Here is a 17,405-nt window from a genome sequence, read left to right as displayed (position 1 = left end):
AAGCAATCTTTTGGAAACTATCATGTCTGGCTTAGTGTGATTCAACAAAGCAAAGCCATCATAATTGATTTCCAATCGTACCACCCTTGGTATTGGGGCCATAACAAATCATGTACATCCATGAGCCTACATGTTACAGATAAATATGTAGCCTGATGCTCTTCTTGCTGAAAATCCAATCAGTGTGCAGAATACTTATAAGTGACCTCAGAATGAAATATTAAGTCAGTATTTGTCCCGTGATCTACGCGCAGATATCAATTTGCCTTCCAAATATGGTATTAATGAAATGGTCATTCATTGTCAGGTGGCTTTTTATAATGATTCTCAGAATACAATAAATGATTGCAGAAGCTTAAAGAAAAAGAAAAACGGGGAAAAAAAATTTAAAGCAAATTTTCTGATCACAACGTTATATTGCTCTCTAGCTCTGCAAAGGTAGGTAAGCCAAAATGTTGACGTTTTTCACTGCATTTCAGGATTGTTCTTGAAGAGATATTCTGCCTAAGGTTAAGAGAAGAAAAGAGAGTTGATGGATAGCTTTGTCATATATTTATAATACTAATGCTTCAACATTTAAAAATAAGAGTCCATATAGCTTTCTTTACTTCCTAATGAATAATAAAAATCTCATTAAAACCGTAAATGGCATGGAGGCTCTTTCCCAAATAATCAGACAGACGATTTCTCTTTCTGTCAACTGTTTTTTTGTTGGTTTAGATTCATCTTGTTTTCAAATTGATGTGCTTTTTTAAAAAAAAAAACAAAAAACAAAAAAACACACACACCAAAGCCTACACCTCTTACCAGAAAGTCCACGGGGTCCTCAGGTCTGACCTTACAGCACTCGTTTAGTCCTTGCATCAGGGTGGGCATCACATAAGTCATCAAGTAGTTCCTCAGGGGGACCGATTGGGCCTCCAGTAACTCTCTTTCTTCTCTCTTCACTTCCTCTAGCCGCTTATTCTAGAACATTCGAGAGTGGGACAAACACACTGTCAAAGCAAAGAGAACACTCGCCTACAACTCACCAGCCAGCACATTAGAGCAGGGTACGGTTATGAGAAAAATGTAGGACAAAGCTCAAAACCAGCCAAGAGAGCAGCTTTAGGCTGAGGGTGCTGTGCACTTAGTTACATACAGTCTTTGTAACTCCCCCCAAACATCTTTACCCTGCTAGGCTTGAGTAAGAAGGTGGGAGAAGATGCTGATAGAATGATAGGATTTCAGTGTGGTGGTTAACAGAACTCATTGAGATGGTAAAAACGTGAACTCTAATGTGGGCATAAAATGAGCTGTCTCAGAAGCAGGGAGGGGGATCTCAGTCCCATCAAAGACGAGGAGCCAAGAATGGAGCGTGGCCTTTGGTGCCTGAGATCCCTGTACACTGACCCTCCTCAACCGACCAGGGACAGGAAGCTGTGAAGCTGGAGGAGGGGCAGAGGAGCAGAACCGAGAGCCAGCCATGAGATTGAGTGGGGGGCTTCCCAGCCCACAGAACGAGTCAAACTGAGAGACTGAGCCAAGTGCCTTCAGGGTGAGGTTTATTATGATGGAATGGAGTGCCCTGGGGGCATTTATCATCAGCCCTAAAAAAGCTTTGTAACAACGTCCAGTCCACCCGGGAAGAGAGAGGACGGCCTGTGGACAAGGCTGAGAGGCTGTCCTGACTGGAAGAACTGTGCCCTGAACATTTTCCATCCTGAATTGTAACTTGTTGATTTCCTTAATAAACCCCTAACTGTGAGTGTGCTGTCTGAGTTTTGTGTGGCCAATTGCAAAGGATTATGGAACCTAGCTGAGGACTAGCGATGGGAAGAATGATTGTCATTCATTTTCTGCAAATAGAGATGGTGGAACCCCTGAGACTCCAGCTCTTAGTCCCCCTTCAGGTCTGGAACTAAACTCACCCCCCCACAGTTCACTATCCAGCTAAACAACAGGCAGGTCTAGAAGGGGAACAACCACACTTGTGAGGTATACACACCTCAGAATTCAACCATTTGTGATTGTTGTTGTTGTTGTTAAGTGCCGTCGAGTCGGTAGGGGTGGAATTTATACAAAGACAAAGTTCAGAAGGGTTAGGAAAGGAAGAGGACTGGGAATCGGGAGGGAGTGGGGTGAAGTGATGTTCCGAGAGGGGGATTGCAATCAATGAGATGAAACAAAATGTGTCTGAATTGTTGAGTGGAAAAGGAATCTGCTCTGTAAAACTTCATCCAGCTCATAATAAAAAGTTCAAAAATAAAATACATAAAACACATAAGAGAATGTTTTCCACATTCTGAGGGAGATGGAATTTCCCTCAGAATGGCGCTAAGACAGCTGACATGCAGAAAGCAGTGAACTGGAAGCCTCCTTCACTTCTTAAACAAAATAGTTTCCAGCTACACAGATAGAGCAAAGGTTCAAAAAAAAAAGGAATATAAGCTAGCCCCAGTAAAGTCTGGAGCGTACTGGTGTGGTACAGCCCCTTCTATGCAGGGAGTAATAATAATCCCAAATTTCTGGTAAGAAACCACCTTTGCAGCCCAGTGGTGTGGGTGGGTCTCATGTCCAACTGTCCAGCCAGCCACCTGTCCAACTGGGACATCAGGGAGAGCCCAGGGCTGAACTCCTGCCTCACAACCCACGAGGCTGATTCCCAAAATCTGTATTAAGCTACCTGACCAAGAGTTTGCCTGGTAAAATAATTAGAGAAAGGTGAGCAGTCCAAACACACACATGTGTGCTCACACACACACACAATACACACACACTCCACACTCACACTCAGATACTCATGCACACAGAGTACACACACAGTCAGACACCCTCACACACAGATACATATATACAGAGTACACACGCACACTACATACTCTCGCATACAAATACACACAGTCACACACACTCAGATACACACACAGAGTATACACACTACACATTCACACACACACACTCACAAACACACAGTACACACACATGTGTAGCACACACACACTCAGATACCTACACACAGTCACACACACAGAGTATACACTACACACACACCCACACAGTACACACATTCACACACACTACACATGCACACAGAGTACACACTACACACACACAGAGTACATACTACACACCCACACAGTACACACACTCACACACACTATATATGCACACACACTCAGTACTGACCCACATTCACTCACTCATGCACACACACACAGAGCACACACACACTCACACATACTTGCTCATACTGACATACCTCACACATGTATACAGACACATACAGGCACACACACACTCAGATACCTACACATAGTCACACAGAGTACACAGTACACACACGCCCACACAGTACACACACACACACTACACACGCACACACACTCAGTACTTACACACACTCGCTCATACTGACATACCTCACACATGTACTCAGACACACACAGGTGCACACACTTGCACTTGGACTTACCATTGCATGGACACGCACATGTGCTCACACGCACACACACTCACCCACTCCTCCCAGCGCGCCATCTTCTCTGCCTGCTCCACAGCCTCGTTGTGCTCACGTTCTGCCTCCTCAGCGGCCTCCTTGGCCAGCCGCTCCTCAGCAGCCCTGCGTTCCTCCTCTGCCTTCTCTTCATCTGTTAGACCATAGTTCCGTGGCTCCCCGATCTCTCGGATGAGCTGCTTGATAGCGAGCCTGTTCTGCACATCTTCCAGTTTCCCTACATCTTCCAGCACAAGGAGAGACAAGGTCAAGACATATCCATGCTCCAGGGCTTCCTGTCTAGCTGTATCACTCCTGAACCACACAGGGCTCCCTGTCTAGTTGTGGTCACACCTGGACCACACACAGGGCTCCCTGTCTAGTTGTGATCACACCTGGACCACACAGAGGGCTCCCCATCTAGTAGTTACTACTGTAATGGTGCCCCCAGTACATGGAGCTACCTCTGCCTCATGACAACCCATGTGACACAGTAGAGGCCTGTGTGCCACAGGGTTTGCAAGGCTGCGGTCTCTCAGAAACAATCTATTTCTCCTTGTTTCCTTCACAGGGTGGTTACTACTACAGTGGGGCCCACAGTACCTTGGGCTGGTTCTGACTCATGACAACCCATGTGACAGAGTAGAACCCTGTTTCTTCTGGGACCTGTCTTGTGAGGCACCTTTAGGTGGATGTGAACTGCTTCCAACCTTTCTATTAGCAGACAAGCAAGGGAGAGTGAGCAGGAAGGGAGGGAGGGATAAAGGGACTGAGGAGGAAGGGGAGGAGAGAGGGATGAGGAAGGGGAGGGGAAAGGTAATGGCAGGGAAGGGGCTGTGGGGAGTGGGAGGGAGGAAAGGAAGAAGAGAGGAGGGCCATGGAAGGAGGGAGGGCTCCTGTCTAGTTGTGGTCCTTCTGGGTCCACACCCTGCCCTGTCTGGGTGGCTGAGGTGGATGCAACTTGTAAACCCAGAGGCAGGAAGGACTCAGGATGCAAAAATCCATCAAAGAAGTCCAGGGGATAGACACCACTGTGAGAGCTGAGATCTGGGACTGATCAGTGGGACCACCAGGCCCATGGTGTGTCCCGAGCTCTGCCCTGCACTACAGCAAAGGCGGAGGGACTTTGGGGACAGTGGTCTGCTCTGAAGGCCCCCAGAGGCTCTGTGAAGTGCCCCCAAGGCTTAACCGGAGACACAACACTGTCCCCAAGACCCAAGCAGCCTGAAGTTACGACATCTCTTTGAAGTGCCTGGTTCTTATCTTTAAAACCTATTCGGCATATGACTTCATAATACAGACACACTTCAAGACATCAAGGGTTCTATTCCAGACCGCAAGTTAATGTCTCAATAAAGCGAATCACACTTTTTTTATGGGGGTGGGTTTCCTGGTGCAGATAAAAATGACGCTGATGCTAGTCCATGAAGTGTGCAATCGCACGATGATGAAAAAAGCTTGCGATAGTGTGTGGATGCCATTGTGTGACAGGCACGCACCCAGCAGGAGCTATGGAAACGTGGCACCAACAGGCATGTTCCTCACAGTATGGCCCCAGACCGTCAACATGTGAAACCTGCAGTGTCTGCTAAGCACACGACAGGGAGGTGGCAGCATGGAGGCCTGTCTGTAAATCCAGGTGTTTTCATACAAAGACACCATCAAACACTCAGGCCACATGTCTGTCTGGAACAGAAGTGGTGTCCTGTCTGCTCAGCTCCCTGTTTACACAGGCACGCTTTCACATTCACGTTCCCCTGGGTTTGGGTCATACCGATGGGTATCGGGTGAATTTCAAGCTCATCGAAGTAGTTGAAGACGGTCTCGTCGTCGGTGTTGATGTCCCGGAAGTTGCTAAGGGACCGGAGGAAGCGGTCCTGGGTGTAGTGGGTCCCCACTACGAAGGTCTCGGGAAGGTTCATCACACGCTCCTTCAGGAACTCGTCGGAGGCGTCCAGCGCACACACGAACTCTGGGGGCAAGGACAAGCTCCTGATTAGACCCGGTGACAGACTGACAGGTTGACCCCCTGGGGACATCATGGGGCTGCAAATGCCAGTCCAACCGGCCTTTCTACTGCCTCTCCGGGAGGGCTATTGTTGATTGGACGTCCTAGGCTGATTTTCAGAAATAGATCGCCAGGTCTTTCTTCCTAGTCTGTCTTAATCTGGGAACTCCAGTGAAACCTGTTGAGCATCCCAGAAGCAGCACATGAGGTGCCTTGGCCGGGACAGGAAGCAGGTCTCCATGGAAGAGGGGGAGCTTACCCGTGCCCTCTTGTGGAGGATAAGCAAACTCCAACACAAACCCACTGCAGACGAGTGGATTCTGATTCCTAGCGCCCCCATAGGGCAGGAGGGATCTGCCACGGCGGATCGGAGGCTAGATATCTTTACAGAGGCAGACCTCTCCTACACAGTGACAGGTGGGTTTGAACTGCTGACCTTTCAGTTAGTAGCTCAATGCTTAACCCACGGTGCCATCAGGACTCCTTCATCAGAGGGGGGTGGTGGTGTTGGTGTCGGTGGTGGTGTGCCATCAAATCACTTCTGACTCGTTGTTGTTGTTGTTAGGTGCCATCCAGTTGGTACTGACTCATAGCAACCTTATGCACAACAGAACGAAACACTGCCTAGTCCTGGGCCTACTTCACAGTTGTTGCCACGCTTCAGCCCATTGATGCTGCCGCTCTGTCAATCCATCTGGTTGGGGGGTCTTCCTCTTTTTCTCTGACCCTCCACTTTACCAAACATGATATTCTTCTCCAGCAACTGGTCCCTCCTGACAATATGTCGGAAGTATGAGAGATGAAGTTTAGACATCTTGGCCTCTAAGGAGCTCCCTGGCTGCACTTCTTCCAACACAGATGACCCTGTATAGGGTTTCGGAGGCGGTAGATCTTGACGGGAGCAGAAAGCCTCATCTTTCTCCTGAGGAGCGACTTGCAGATTTGAATTGCGGGCTTTGCAATTAGCAGCTCAGCTGGTAATCTGCCCTACCAGAGTGCCTTTCTCAGGGAGATAAATGCCCCCAAACCACCAGCATTTCCAGAGCCTGCCATGTGATGCCTGTGATACTCAACCAACTTTGAGTTTTGTACATTTTGTGTAATCTTTATTCATTTTTCTCTCTTCCCTCCCTTCTGTCTTCCCTTCCTTTTAATAAAATTAACCCCATGACATTAGCAGCTGTGCCGCCAATCCTCAGCTTGCCTCTTCCCACGCGAAATCACAGGTTCCCACTGAGACCAGTGGCTCTGAGCAATGTGCCTGCTGTCTGGACTGCCCAGCGCCTGGACATGGACCCTCCCTCAGGGATTTTCATGTGCCAACAGCTCCTCCCTCCCTTAGTGCTGAGCAGACACCTGTGTTTGCCACCACACGGTCGGCCCTCCCCAAACAAGCGTCTGAGACGTGGGTCACAGGAAGGACAGGCCTTGTCTTACCCACCTGCGGTTCCCTTTTAAGCTGTGAAAACAGTGATTGCTGGAGCTTGCAGAATGAAGTTCATGATTGACATCTGTTGACTGACTGAAGTGCCGATCCGTGAAATGATTTCTCCAGTGAGAGTTGCTAGTTTCAGACAACACTGTTCCGTTCTCAACAACTGAATCAGTCAGTGGGGTCACGGGTAATTTGCTACCAACAAGAACCTGTCAAAGCTTGGAAATGATCAAATTTCCACTCTAAGATTGCAGCGGTTCACCACATAACAATGTCATTTGCATCCCAATGGTCTTACTTGAAGGAGCCCTGAGTGTTGGACTGCTAACCTCATGTTCAGCAGTTCGAATCCACCAGCTGGAGAAATCTACTGTGGGTGAAAGGTGAAGCTTTCTGCTCCTGAAAAGATTTACAGCCCTGGAAACCCTATACAGGATCACTATGAGTTGGAACCAACCATCACCACAGTAACCAGAAGATCCTGGGTTCGAATCCCAGTGGTGCCTAGACCCTCATGATTTAGAAGCCATGGTGGTGCTGTAGGATAAGCACTGGACTGCTAACCACAAAGTCAACAGTTCAAACCTACCAGAAAGGTGAAGCTTTCTGCTCCTGTAAGACTTGCAGTCCCGGAAATCCTCTACAGGGTCATTGTGAGTTGGAATCAAGTTAACGGCCGCAATTCAGCAGTGGTCTAAGAGGAGCCCCACCAGTGCCATCAAGTCACCTGTCTTCATAGAGACCAACAGGGCAGAGTGGAGCTGAGACTCCTGACGAGGGCACAAAGTCTCATCTTTCTCCTGAGAAGCGGCTGGTAGGTTTGAACCACCACCCTTGAGGTTTGAAGCTCAGCACTTAACCCATTGCTTCACTAGGAGGCAAGTCAATGTGCTGGGGAGAGCGCAGGCCGGACATGGCCCCAGGGTGCACAGAACACAAGTGAATTCTGTGTGTTTATCATGAAGACAGAGGCTGACCGAACTGTGGAGTTGGTTGTTGTCGGTTAACGTGTCGGCTCAGGCATTTGCTGACCTTGTGGAAGACATTCTTCATCGCTGTCCTATACCACCACTATTCTGACAGATTTCAGCCTTGCTCATCTTGGACCCTTTTGGTTTTATGAGTGTTGAAGAGGAAGGAAAAGAAATGCAGAGCTCTGGATTACAAAATAATAGTAGTTGCATGCCATTGAGTCGCTCCCGACTCATAGTGATCCTGTATCAGAAATCCTCATCTTTTTCCAGAAGAGCAGATGGTGGATTTGAATCACTGCTCCCATGTTTAATACCCCAAAGTATAACCCACTACACCACCACCCGGCCTCCTAGTCAAAGGTACACTACGTAGATCTAAATTATGTGAATAAATTTACTGGAAACTGAGTTGATTTATAACCCCTGATGTCTGGCATGGAGATGAGAACTCAAGAATTCTGTGACAAGTCTACCCAGCCACTACCTTCCAGTTGATTCTGGGATAGAGCAAAGCTACTCCCTGGGGTTTCGAAGATTAAATTGTTACAGAAGGAGACTGCTTCATTAGGGGCCTGCAGAGTGGCAGGTGGGTTCAATTCAAATCACTGACCTTTTGGTTGGCAGTTAAGCGCTGAACCCACTGTACCACCAGAACTTCATTAATAATCTAGGGATTTGAAAATGTAGTATTTTTTTTTCCAGAGTGGCTGGGAGATCATCTAATGTTGTGGATACTGAGTGAATGGCATACTTGGTTTTCCTATTTTTAGAGAACATTAATATAATGAATGAATGATAGTATGCAGGAGAAAGATGAGGCTTTCGGCTCCTGTAATGATTTACAGCCTCGGAAACCCTTTACAAGATCGCTAGGAGTCGGAACCGACTTTACAACATACACCCAGCCAACAAGCAGAATGATACTATAGTTATTTTTTTTATTTTAAAAAGGTCTTTTTGCCTGTAAAATTTGGAGTGAACTTCAAAATCTTGCAGTGTTCCCAGATCATTATTCTGAAGGTCAGCTGTCATTGTCTTGGCTAACTGTGGACATCATGTAATTTCTGCTTGGTCAGATTGTCCCTAACAAAGAGGTCACTGTCTTTGATTATCACGAGTCACTTGGCAGTCTCTGTTTTTCAAATTTTCCATATTCAACAGGTAGGTACAACTCCACACTTGTCTCTTTCAACTACAAGATCTGGAAGGGATCAAACTGGACGCAGGATTACGTCAGCGGTCAAATACAATCATTTATCAATGAAAGACCTGCCAACTAGGACAAACATTCCCAAAGCATGGGTCTGCTAATGTCTCTCTCAGAAGGAGAGTAAAGGGAGTAACGACAATTTCTGGGAATCAAAAGCATTATCTACTGAAAACAGACGAAACTACACTTTAGGCAGGTTTTTGGATTGTGTCCAAGAGAGACAGGGCGGGCCTGTGGGCAGTGATTGAGCAGCACTCATCCTCTTATCTCTGTGGTTTCAAGATGTAGAACCACAAGGTCGGCAGTTCAAATCCACCAACTGCTCCTCAGAAAACCCTATATAGGTTTGCTATGAATCGAAACTGAGTCGACGGCAATTAACCACAACAACCTTATAGACTAAAGAGCCTTGGTGGCGCAGAGGTTAAAGGACATACCTGCTAACCCAAAGGTCGCTGGTTGGACCCACCAGCTGCTTCACAGGAGAAAGACATGTAGTCTGCTTCTGTAGAGATTTACAGCCTTGTTGTTGTTGTTGTTGTTAGGTGTCATCGAGTCAGTACCAACTCACAGAGATCCTATGCACAACAAACGAAACACTGCCTGATCCTAGGCCAACCTCACAATCGTTGCTATGTTTGAGCCCATTGATGCTGCCACTTGGCCAATCCATCTCGTTGGGGGGTCTTCCTCTCTTTCTCTGACCCTCCACCTTACCAAACATATCCTTCTCCAGCGACTGGTCCCCTTGTGACAGTATGTCCCAAGTATGAGAGACAAAGTCTGGCCATCGTGGTCTCTCTCCAAGGAGCACTCTGGCTGTACTTCTTCCAACACAGATCTGTTTGTTCTTTTGGCAGCCCGTGGCACTTTCAATATTCTCCTCCAACACCATAACTCAAAGGCATCAATTCTTCTATGGTCTTCCTTATTCAGTGTCCAGCTTTCACACGCATATGAGGTTATTGAAAATACCATGGTTTGGGTCAGGCACACCTTACTCCTCAAGCTGACTTCTTTGCTCTTCAACACTTTAAAAAGGTCTTGTGCAGCAGATTTGCCTAATGCATTACGTTGTTTGATTTCTTGACTGCTGCTTCCATGAGTGTTGATGGTTGATCCGAGCAAAATGAGTCCTTGACAACGTCCATCTTTTCTCCATTGATATGGATGTCAGTTATTGGTCCGGAGGTGAGGATGTTTGTTTTCTTCATGTTGAGGAGTAACCCATACCGAAGGCTGTGCTCTTTCATCTTCATCAGAGTTCCATTCTGTCTTTCAGGGTAATGATGAGTTGGACTCTACGTGATGGGAGTATGTATCTTACAGAGAAAAAACAAACCAAAACCCACTGCCATGAAGTTGGTTCCCACTCCCAGTGACTCTAAGGGTTCTCAGACTCTAAATCTTTCTCCCTGGGATCAGCTGGTGGGTTTGAACTGCCGACCTTAAGGACAGAAGCCCAACACCCAACCCACAGCACTGCCAGGGCTCCCTGTTGTTGTTAAGTGTCATCGAGAAGGTTCTGACTCACAGTGACACTGTTTAGGGGTTCTGAGACTTTAAAAAATCTTTGTGGGAGAAGAAAGCCTCATCTTTCTTCTGCAGAGCGGCTGGCAGGCTAGAACAGTTGACCATGTGGTTTGCAGTCCAGTGCTTATTGCATGGAGCCACCACCCTCCCCAGGGCTCTTTAGGGGAGTCTGAATTACTTCTGGTTTTGCTGGCAAGGGAGTTGAGATGGAAATCCTGCCATCTACCAGCAGAGTGGGAGTCCTGGTGTGGCAGTGTAGGATAAGCAGTCGACCACGAGGTTGATTTGAACCACAAGGTTCAGACCCACCAGCCGCTCCTCAGAAACCTTAGACAGACTGGACGGCACTTCACAACAACCAGTAGAATGGACTTGAGCATGTTTCTGGATCTGGGAGGTGGGGCATTATTCTAGCCTCTTAGGGCTGCTGAAAACTCTCAACAGCCCATCTTGTTGTCTGTCCTCATGTGCTATGGAGTCTGTTTTATTTGTTCTTGTGGTTCCTGAAGCTGAATCTTCTCCAGTCCCCTCAGCTGCCGATGACCTTTACCATGCAGTGTGCAACAGACATTGTTCAGAAGTGTTCGGGTCTCAAAACTGGGCACTAGCTGGTTACTCAGACACATTCACTTCAGTTTTTGGACTCATTTCCTGAGAAAGACTGTCTAAGTTAATGGGAAACCGGAGGCAACTCATCTCTTCAGTGTCTTGTGTCTCTGTCACAGGTTTCAGTGCCTCCGGGAAGACAACAAACACCCATCCCTGAGGAGGACAGCTCTCTGGTGGGCGCTGCTTCTAGAAGCTTCTCTGCCAGGCACCGGGACCAAGAGGAGAAAGAATTACTGCCTCCGCTGGGAGCGTCGACAAAAGTCAGGGGGTACTTCAAGTTATGGCCTTGTATTGAGAGGCTGAGAGGACGTGGTCCTGTATCTGCCATACCCCCTGTGATTAAGCCACGGGCTGCTACTCACAAGGTCAGCAGTTCAAATCCACCAGCAGCTCTGAGGGTAAAAGATGAGGCTTCCTGCTCCCATCAAGATCGACAGCCTCAACACCCCTACACAGGGTTACCAGGGGTTGGAATTGACTCAGCGGTAGTGGGTTTGTTTTTTGGTTTATGATTAAAGCTTCACGCAAACTGGCTGAAAAAAAAAAACACAACACAAAACAACAACTTCTTTGGAAAGTTCACGGCAAGGTCACAGGAAATGCCTGTTTTAAGTAACTTGGCCCATCTGATTGAGTGGAACTAGTTGTCTGTGTTTCCTTTCAGGAACGCAACGTGAGAGCTCTGTATGAAAACACGTTACAGCGCCAACTGGGAACTAACGGGAAAGCTCTTCACCTGCCCAATCTCAGTTCAAGACTCCGGGTACCTTCTGGAAAGGATGAGGGTACAGCTAATACCTAACCCAGAAGGAACTAAGGGGAGGCAGTCTTGGTGGCCTTGCAGACGCTCTTAGAAGTCACAACACCCTCAATGTTTTGCTTTGCTACAGGCGAGGATGCTGTTCTCAAAGGAATTTATACAATTACAGTACGTCCAAACCTCTAGTGCTCAACCGCCAACATATTCTCTAGCTGGTTGGTTTGTGTTCGAGCACAGCCTGTACATTCAGTTTTCTGAAGGCAGGATGAGCTATTTCATAAAACTTTAAAAAGCCTGTTAAGGTACCAAAGAGATATTGAATAACATTCCTTTAAATATAATCTTGGAGAAATATTTTTAACTTACCGGGTATGATTAATTTATCAAAGGGGAACATTTTGCCTCTGATTTCTTCTTCCTCTTCATCATCATCTTCTACGGAAAGCAAAGCAGAGCACACATTGGGATATTTATTAGCATACTGCTGCTGTGCCTAGCTCCCCCCAGACTCAACTATTTTAACAAGCAGTCAGTCACGAATGAAGGCAGATCGGTGCCATACACAGGGAAGCATGGATTTGAGAAATAAATAGTCTCCCTGGTTTTGGGGCTTTTTTTTTGTTTTAACTGGGTGACTATTTCTTTGAAGAACCTGGAAGTAAAACCAAAACCCAACCCAATACCGCTGAGTGGGGTGCAATTCATAGTGACCTTACAGGCAGCGATGCCCCATGGTATGCCAAGGTTAGCCTCTGTATGGAAGCTGAGGGCCACATCCTTCTTCCACAAAGTGACTGGTGGGTTTGAACTGCTGACCTTCCTGACAGTAACCGAGTGTTTATTAGACACTGTGCCACCAGGCCCCCTTTGCCTGGATATAAACATGGAAAATAAAAAGGAAAACTCAAACTTACGACTGAACAAGTCTTTTGCTTGATCATAGGTCTTGGGGTAACCATCCAAAATGTAACCTTGATTCCTACAAGGCATAGATTTTAGCTTTTCTTTCATAAATCTAATTATGTATTGGTCGTCTAGTCGACCTAACAAGGAGAAAAAAGAGATTACTGTGGGGCCACATTTGACAAAGGGGTTACTTTAGACAGTTATCTTAATAGTTAGTGTGTCGTCAAAATTGTCATTGAAAATCCCTCATTTCACCCTGAAAAACCCGACCCAACCCACTGATGTTGAGACAACTCCAACTCATAGGAATCCTGTGGGCCAGCCCAGCCCAGTCCCGGAGGGAATCCCGTGGGCCAGCCCAGCCCAGCCCCGGAGGGTTTCCAAGGCTTCCAATCTTTATGGAAACAGACTGTCATTTCTTTCTCCTTCAGGCTGTTATGCCCAGAATTCGGGGTCCCCAAAGACCACCCAGGAGCCGTGTACCGATGCAAATACATAAGGGCAAATACATAAGGGTAATTTATTCAAGCTCGAGCCAGGTCTCTAACCTTACCCTATGCAGCGGAATAGGGAAAGAGCCCTGAATTCATTGTCTGTAGGGTTTTTATAGAGTTTTCAAACAGCTCAGGTTTCTCAGCTTTACAATCTTTGGATTGGTTAACAATTGGCAAACTATGAGATGTTACAGTTTAATTGGTCAGGACTGGTGGTCTTTGTTCTTAGGCTAGGGTAAAGGAAAATATCTGGCCTCTGGCCTTGAGCTGCCTGGCTATTTATACATATATCATTTTCTTGGAGCTAGAGGACGTGTTCAGGCTAATGTACAGAATGGAGATTGACCTTTTCTCTGGAGGGAACTAAAAACTGAGGCCTTGTCTATTTAAAATGCTTTCCTGAGCCTGACTAGAGTTTAGTCAAGCAGTCTCTAGGTAGGCAAAATCAGGTAAAATCAGTTTGGTCCTTACAGGGCATGCCTGATAGGTTTGAACTACCAGCCTTTTGGTTAGCAGTTTATTACTTTAACCACTGTGCCCTCAGGTCCCTTATGTGAGAAATTTGTTATTTGAAGGTATCTCATTAGTTTTTAATCATGGCAGAGTAGGAAAACAACAGCTAAGTATCCATTCAAACCTTCCAGGAGAACAACTTCTGGGTGCCTTTGAATAAGGAATAAACCAAGACCTTCCAGAGTGCTTCCACCTGTGTCTGTAGGCGTTTCTTCACTTTGTTTTTGTAGTAAATCTGTATAATCCTCACGTGGTTCCTGCTGTTAGTGTGTGGAATCAGATTCATGGCAACCCCCGGTATTCAACAACCAACACATTCTCTACTTGGTCAGTTTGGGTTTGAGCACATCCTCTACATTAATTTTTCCAAAACAGCATGATCTATTTTATTAAAGTCCCCTAGCATTTTCTTGGCTGTAAACTTGCCAGTAATCACTTATCTATCAACAAAGTATAATAAGATGAATGTAAAGCTAATGTTCTCCCATGTAAACTATCACATAATTTACAATAAAACATTAAAAAAAGAAAAAGAAGAAAGAAAGTAGAAGAAATATTGAGTCACCCTACTAAAAAGAACTGGTTGACATTCAGCCATTTCAGGACCTAGCATTTGATCAAGAACTGATGGGATTGAAAGAAGTACAAGGCCCTAGCCACAAAAAAGGCTTCCGGAATTGATGGAATTGAAATATTTCAACAAACTGGAGGTACCCAATGTCAAGAAATTTCAAGGACAGCTATCTGGTGAACAGACTGGAAGACATCCATATTTGTGCCCATTCCAAAGAAAGGTGACCCAACAGAATGCAGAAATTATTGGACAATATCATTAATATCACATGCAAGCAAAATTTTGCTGAAGATAATTAAAAAGCAATTGCCGCGATGGTCACAATTGTAAAGGTAGAAGCTATGTAACAAAAACAGGGGAGTAGCTAATCTTACAGTCCAGAACCCTAGGACCATCAAGGGAGAAGAGCAAAAGCGGAGTGTGGGACCTTATCCAGAGAAGCAACAACACCAGAGATGGAGGCAGAGGTGGGGACATGGAGAGAGGGAGCAGCTGAGGAGTCTAGATTCATGAAAAGAGAGGGACTGAGAGCTGGTGGCCAGGAGGCAGACTTACAGAATGTGCCCTTGAATGTGGTGTAAATTATTATATATGCCTGAATGTTTAAAAAAAAAAAAGAGCTAAAATGAATACAGAGAAATACTGTTAGCTGATGGTCCATGGAGGGGATTATAAACATTGTCATGAAACAAAGTATATGATTTGTAGAATGTAAAACTCATGATCTGCCCTGTAAACTTTCACTAAATTCACAATAAAAACTTAAAAAAAAAAATATATATATATATAGCAATTGCAGCAGCACATCAACAGGGAGCTGCTAGAATTTCAAGCTAGATTCAGAAGAGGACATCAGACAAAGGCTACCATTGCTGACATCAGATCGAGCTTGGCTGAACGCAGAAATACCAGAAAGGTGTTTACTTGTGTTTTATTGGCCATGCAAAGACATTCCTCTGTGTGCATCATAACATAGTATGGTTAACATTGCAAAGAATGGGAATTCCAGAAGAGTCCATTGGATTCATGTGATATTTGTACATAGACCAAGAGGCAACTGTTTGAACAGAAGTCAAAGTGACAAATTATAATAAAATGTGCAAAGGTCTGAAGTTAGATACTCAATGGCTTCAAAACTGCTTTAAAATTAGGGTTGTATCCTTCCAACACACTTATTCAATTTGTATGCTGAGCAGATAGTCCAAGAAGTTGGGCTATATGAAGAAGAACATACTATCAGGATTGGAAGAAGGTTCATTAGCAATCTGTAACATGCAGAAGACAAAATTTTGTTTGCTCATGAAGATCAAAGACAACAGCCTTTAGTATGGATTGCACCTCAGTGTGAAGAAAACAAAAATCCTCATACCCAGACCAATAAATAGTGTCATGGTAAACAGAGAAAAATGTTGAACTTGTCAAAGATTTCATTTTGCTTAAATCAACAATCAATATTCATGGAAGCAGGAGTCAAGAAATCCAAGGACTGATTGCTTTAGGCAAATTTGCTACACAAGACCTCTTTAAAGTGTTAAAGTGCAGAGGTGTCACTTTGAGAATAAAGTGTACCTGACCCAAGCCATGGTATTTTCCATAGCTTCATATGCTTGTGAAAATTGGACAGTGAATAAGGAAGACCATAGATGAAGAGATGCATTTGAGTCATGGTGTTGGAGAAGAATGTTGTTAAGTGCGATGGAGAACAAACAGATTTGTGTAGGAAGAAGTGCAGTCAGTACCTATTAGAAGATAGGGTGGTGAGACTTGATCTCATGTACTTTGGATAGGTTATCAGGAGGGACCAGCTCTTGGTAAAGGCCATCATGTTTGGGAAAGTCGAGGGTCAAGGAAAAAGAGGAAGACCTCAAATTATGTGGAATGGCACAGTAGCTACAACACTGGGCTCAAATTAGCAATGGCTGTGAGGCTGGTGGAGGCTCAGACAGTGCTCTATTCTGGTGTGCACAGGGTTGCTATGAGTCAGAGCCAATGGCACGTAACAACAACAGAAAAATATTTGTGTGTCATACACGCTCAACGAAGTTTGCGCATTGAATTCCAAGGTTCATCTGGCCTTCACAGCCTCTTCTCTCTCTTGTTACTTTTTAAACTTTTTATTGTGATTTGGGTGAAAGTTTCCAGAGTAAACTGGTTTTCCATCCAATAATTTATACACATTTTATTTTGTGACGTCAATGGTAACTCCCACAATGTGACGGCACGCAGCCCATACCTCCCTGGTTTTACTGGTGCTATTTCCCCTCGTTTCCTCTCCCTACCAGGCTTCTGAGTCTCATCTCTTGGCAATGCTGCCCTTTGTTTCTAAGGACCGTGTACTCCCTAGTCTTACTGTTGACTTCATAGTCCTGGCTATCGTTTGGCTGGAAGTTGGTCCCTGATGGTGAGTTCAGCTCCAGGTCTGAAGAGTGATTAAAGGCCATAGTCTCAGGGGTTCCACCTGTATCCATCAGACCAGTGAACCAGATGTTTTTGTTATTGTTGTTGTTGTTGCTATTTTAAGGTGTTTTTCCCCATATTTTTCTCCCATTCTACCCAGGAACCTTCTATCGTGCTCCCTTTCTGAGCCGTGGAAGCTGGGCACCATCTAGTTCTTCTGGTCTCAGGGTGGTGGAGACTGAGTTTCATGTGGTCCATTAGTCCTTTAACCAGTTGTTTCTTGTGTCTTTTGTTTTCTTCATTCTTTTTTGCTCCGGATGGGGAGAGACCAATAGTTGCACCTTAGATGGTCACTCAAAAGCTTCTAAAACCCAAGTCACTGCTCACTAAAGTAGGATGCAGAGCATTGTCTTTGTGTCCTGTTACACCAGCTGACTTTATGTCCCCAAGACTGTGGTCCTGAGGTGCTGTTCTCCTTATAAGCTGCAGGAAAGAGTTCACCCCTCCAATGGCCTTT

At 45.6% G+C, this 17,405-nt stretch overlaps 1 protein-coding gene across 1 annotated transcript in view; it reads right to left on the bottom strand.

Annotated features, from left to right (window-relative positions):
• Positions 1 to 465: 465 nt before the first annotated feature.
• The window catches only part of AK7 (adenylate kinase 7), an 86,882-nt gene continuing 69,942 nt past the window's right edge, over positions 466 to 17,405 (bottom strand). Inside the window, exons 13-18 of the mRNA XM_006839511.1 lie at positions 12,919 to 13,047; positions 12,371 to 12,439; positions 5,250 to 5,447; positions 3,499 to 3,719; positions 808 to 966; positions 466 to 504 (exon numbers count right to left, since the gene is read on the bottom strand). Of these exons, the coding sequence (XP_006839574.1) occupies positions 466 to 504; positions 808 to 966; positions 3,499 to 3,719; positions 5,250 to 5,447; positions 12,371 to 12,439; positions 12,919 to 13,047 (815 nt within the window). The remainder of the gene's footprint in view (positions 505 to 807; positions 967 to 3,498; positions 3,720 to 5,249; positions 5,448 to 12,370; positions 12,440 to 12,918; positions 13,048 to 17,405) is intronic.

Source organism: Chrysochloris asiatica, unplaced genomic scaffold, assembly GCF_000296735.1.
Source record: "Chrysochloris asiatica unplaced genomic scaffold, ChrAsi1.0 scaffold00025, whole genome shotgun sequence".
In the NCBI taxonomy this organism is placed as follows: domain Eukaryota; kingdom Metazoa; phylum Chordata; class Mammalia; order Afrosoricida; family Chrysochloridae; genus Chrysochloris; species Chrysochloris asiatica.
Note: the sequence above shows the minus strand (reverse complement) of the source record. Positions and strands in the feature narration are given on the sequence as shown.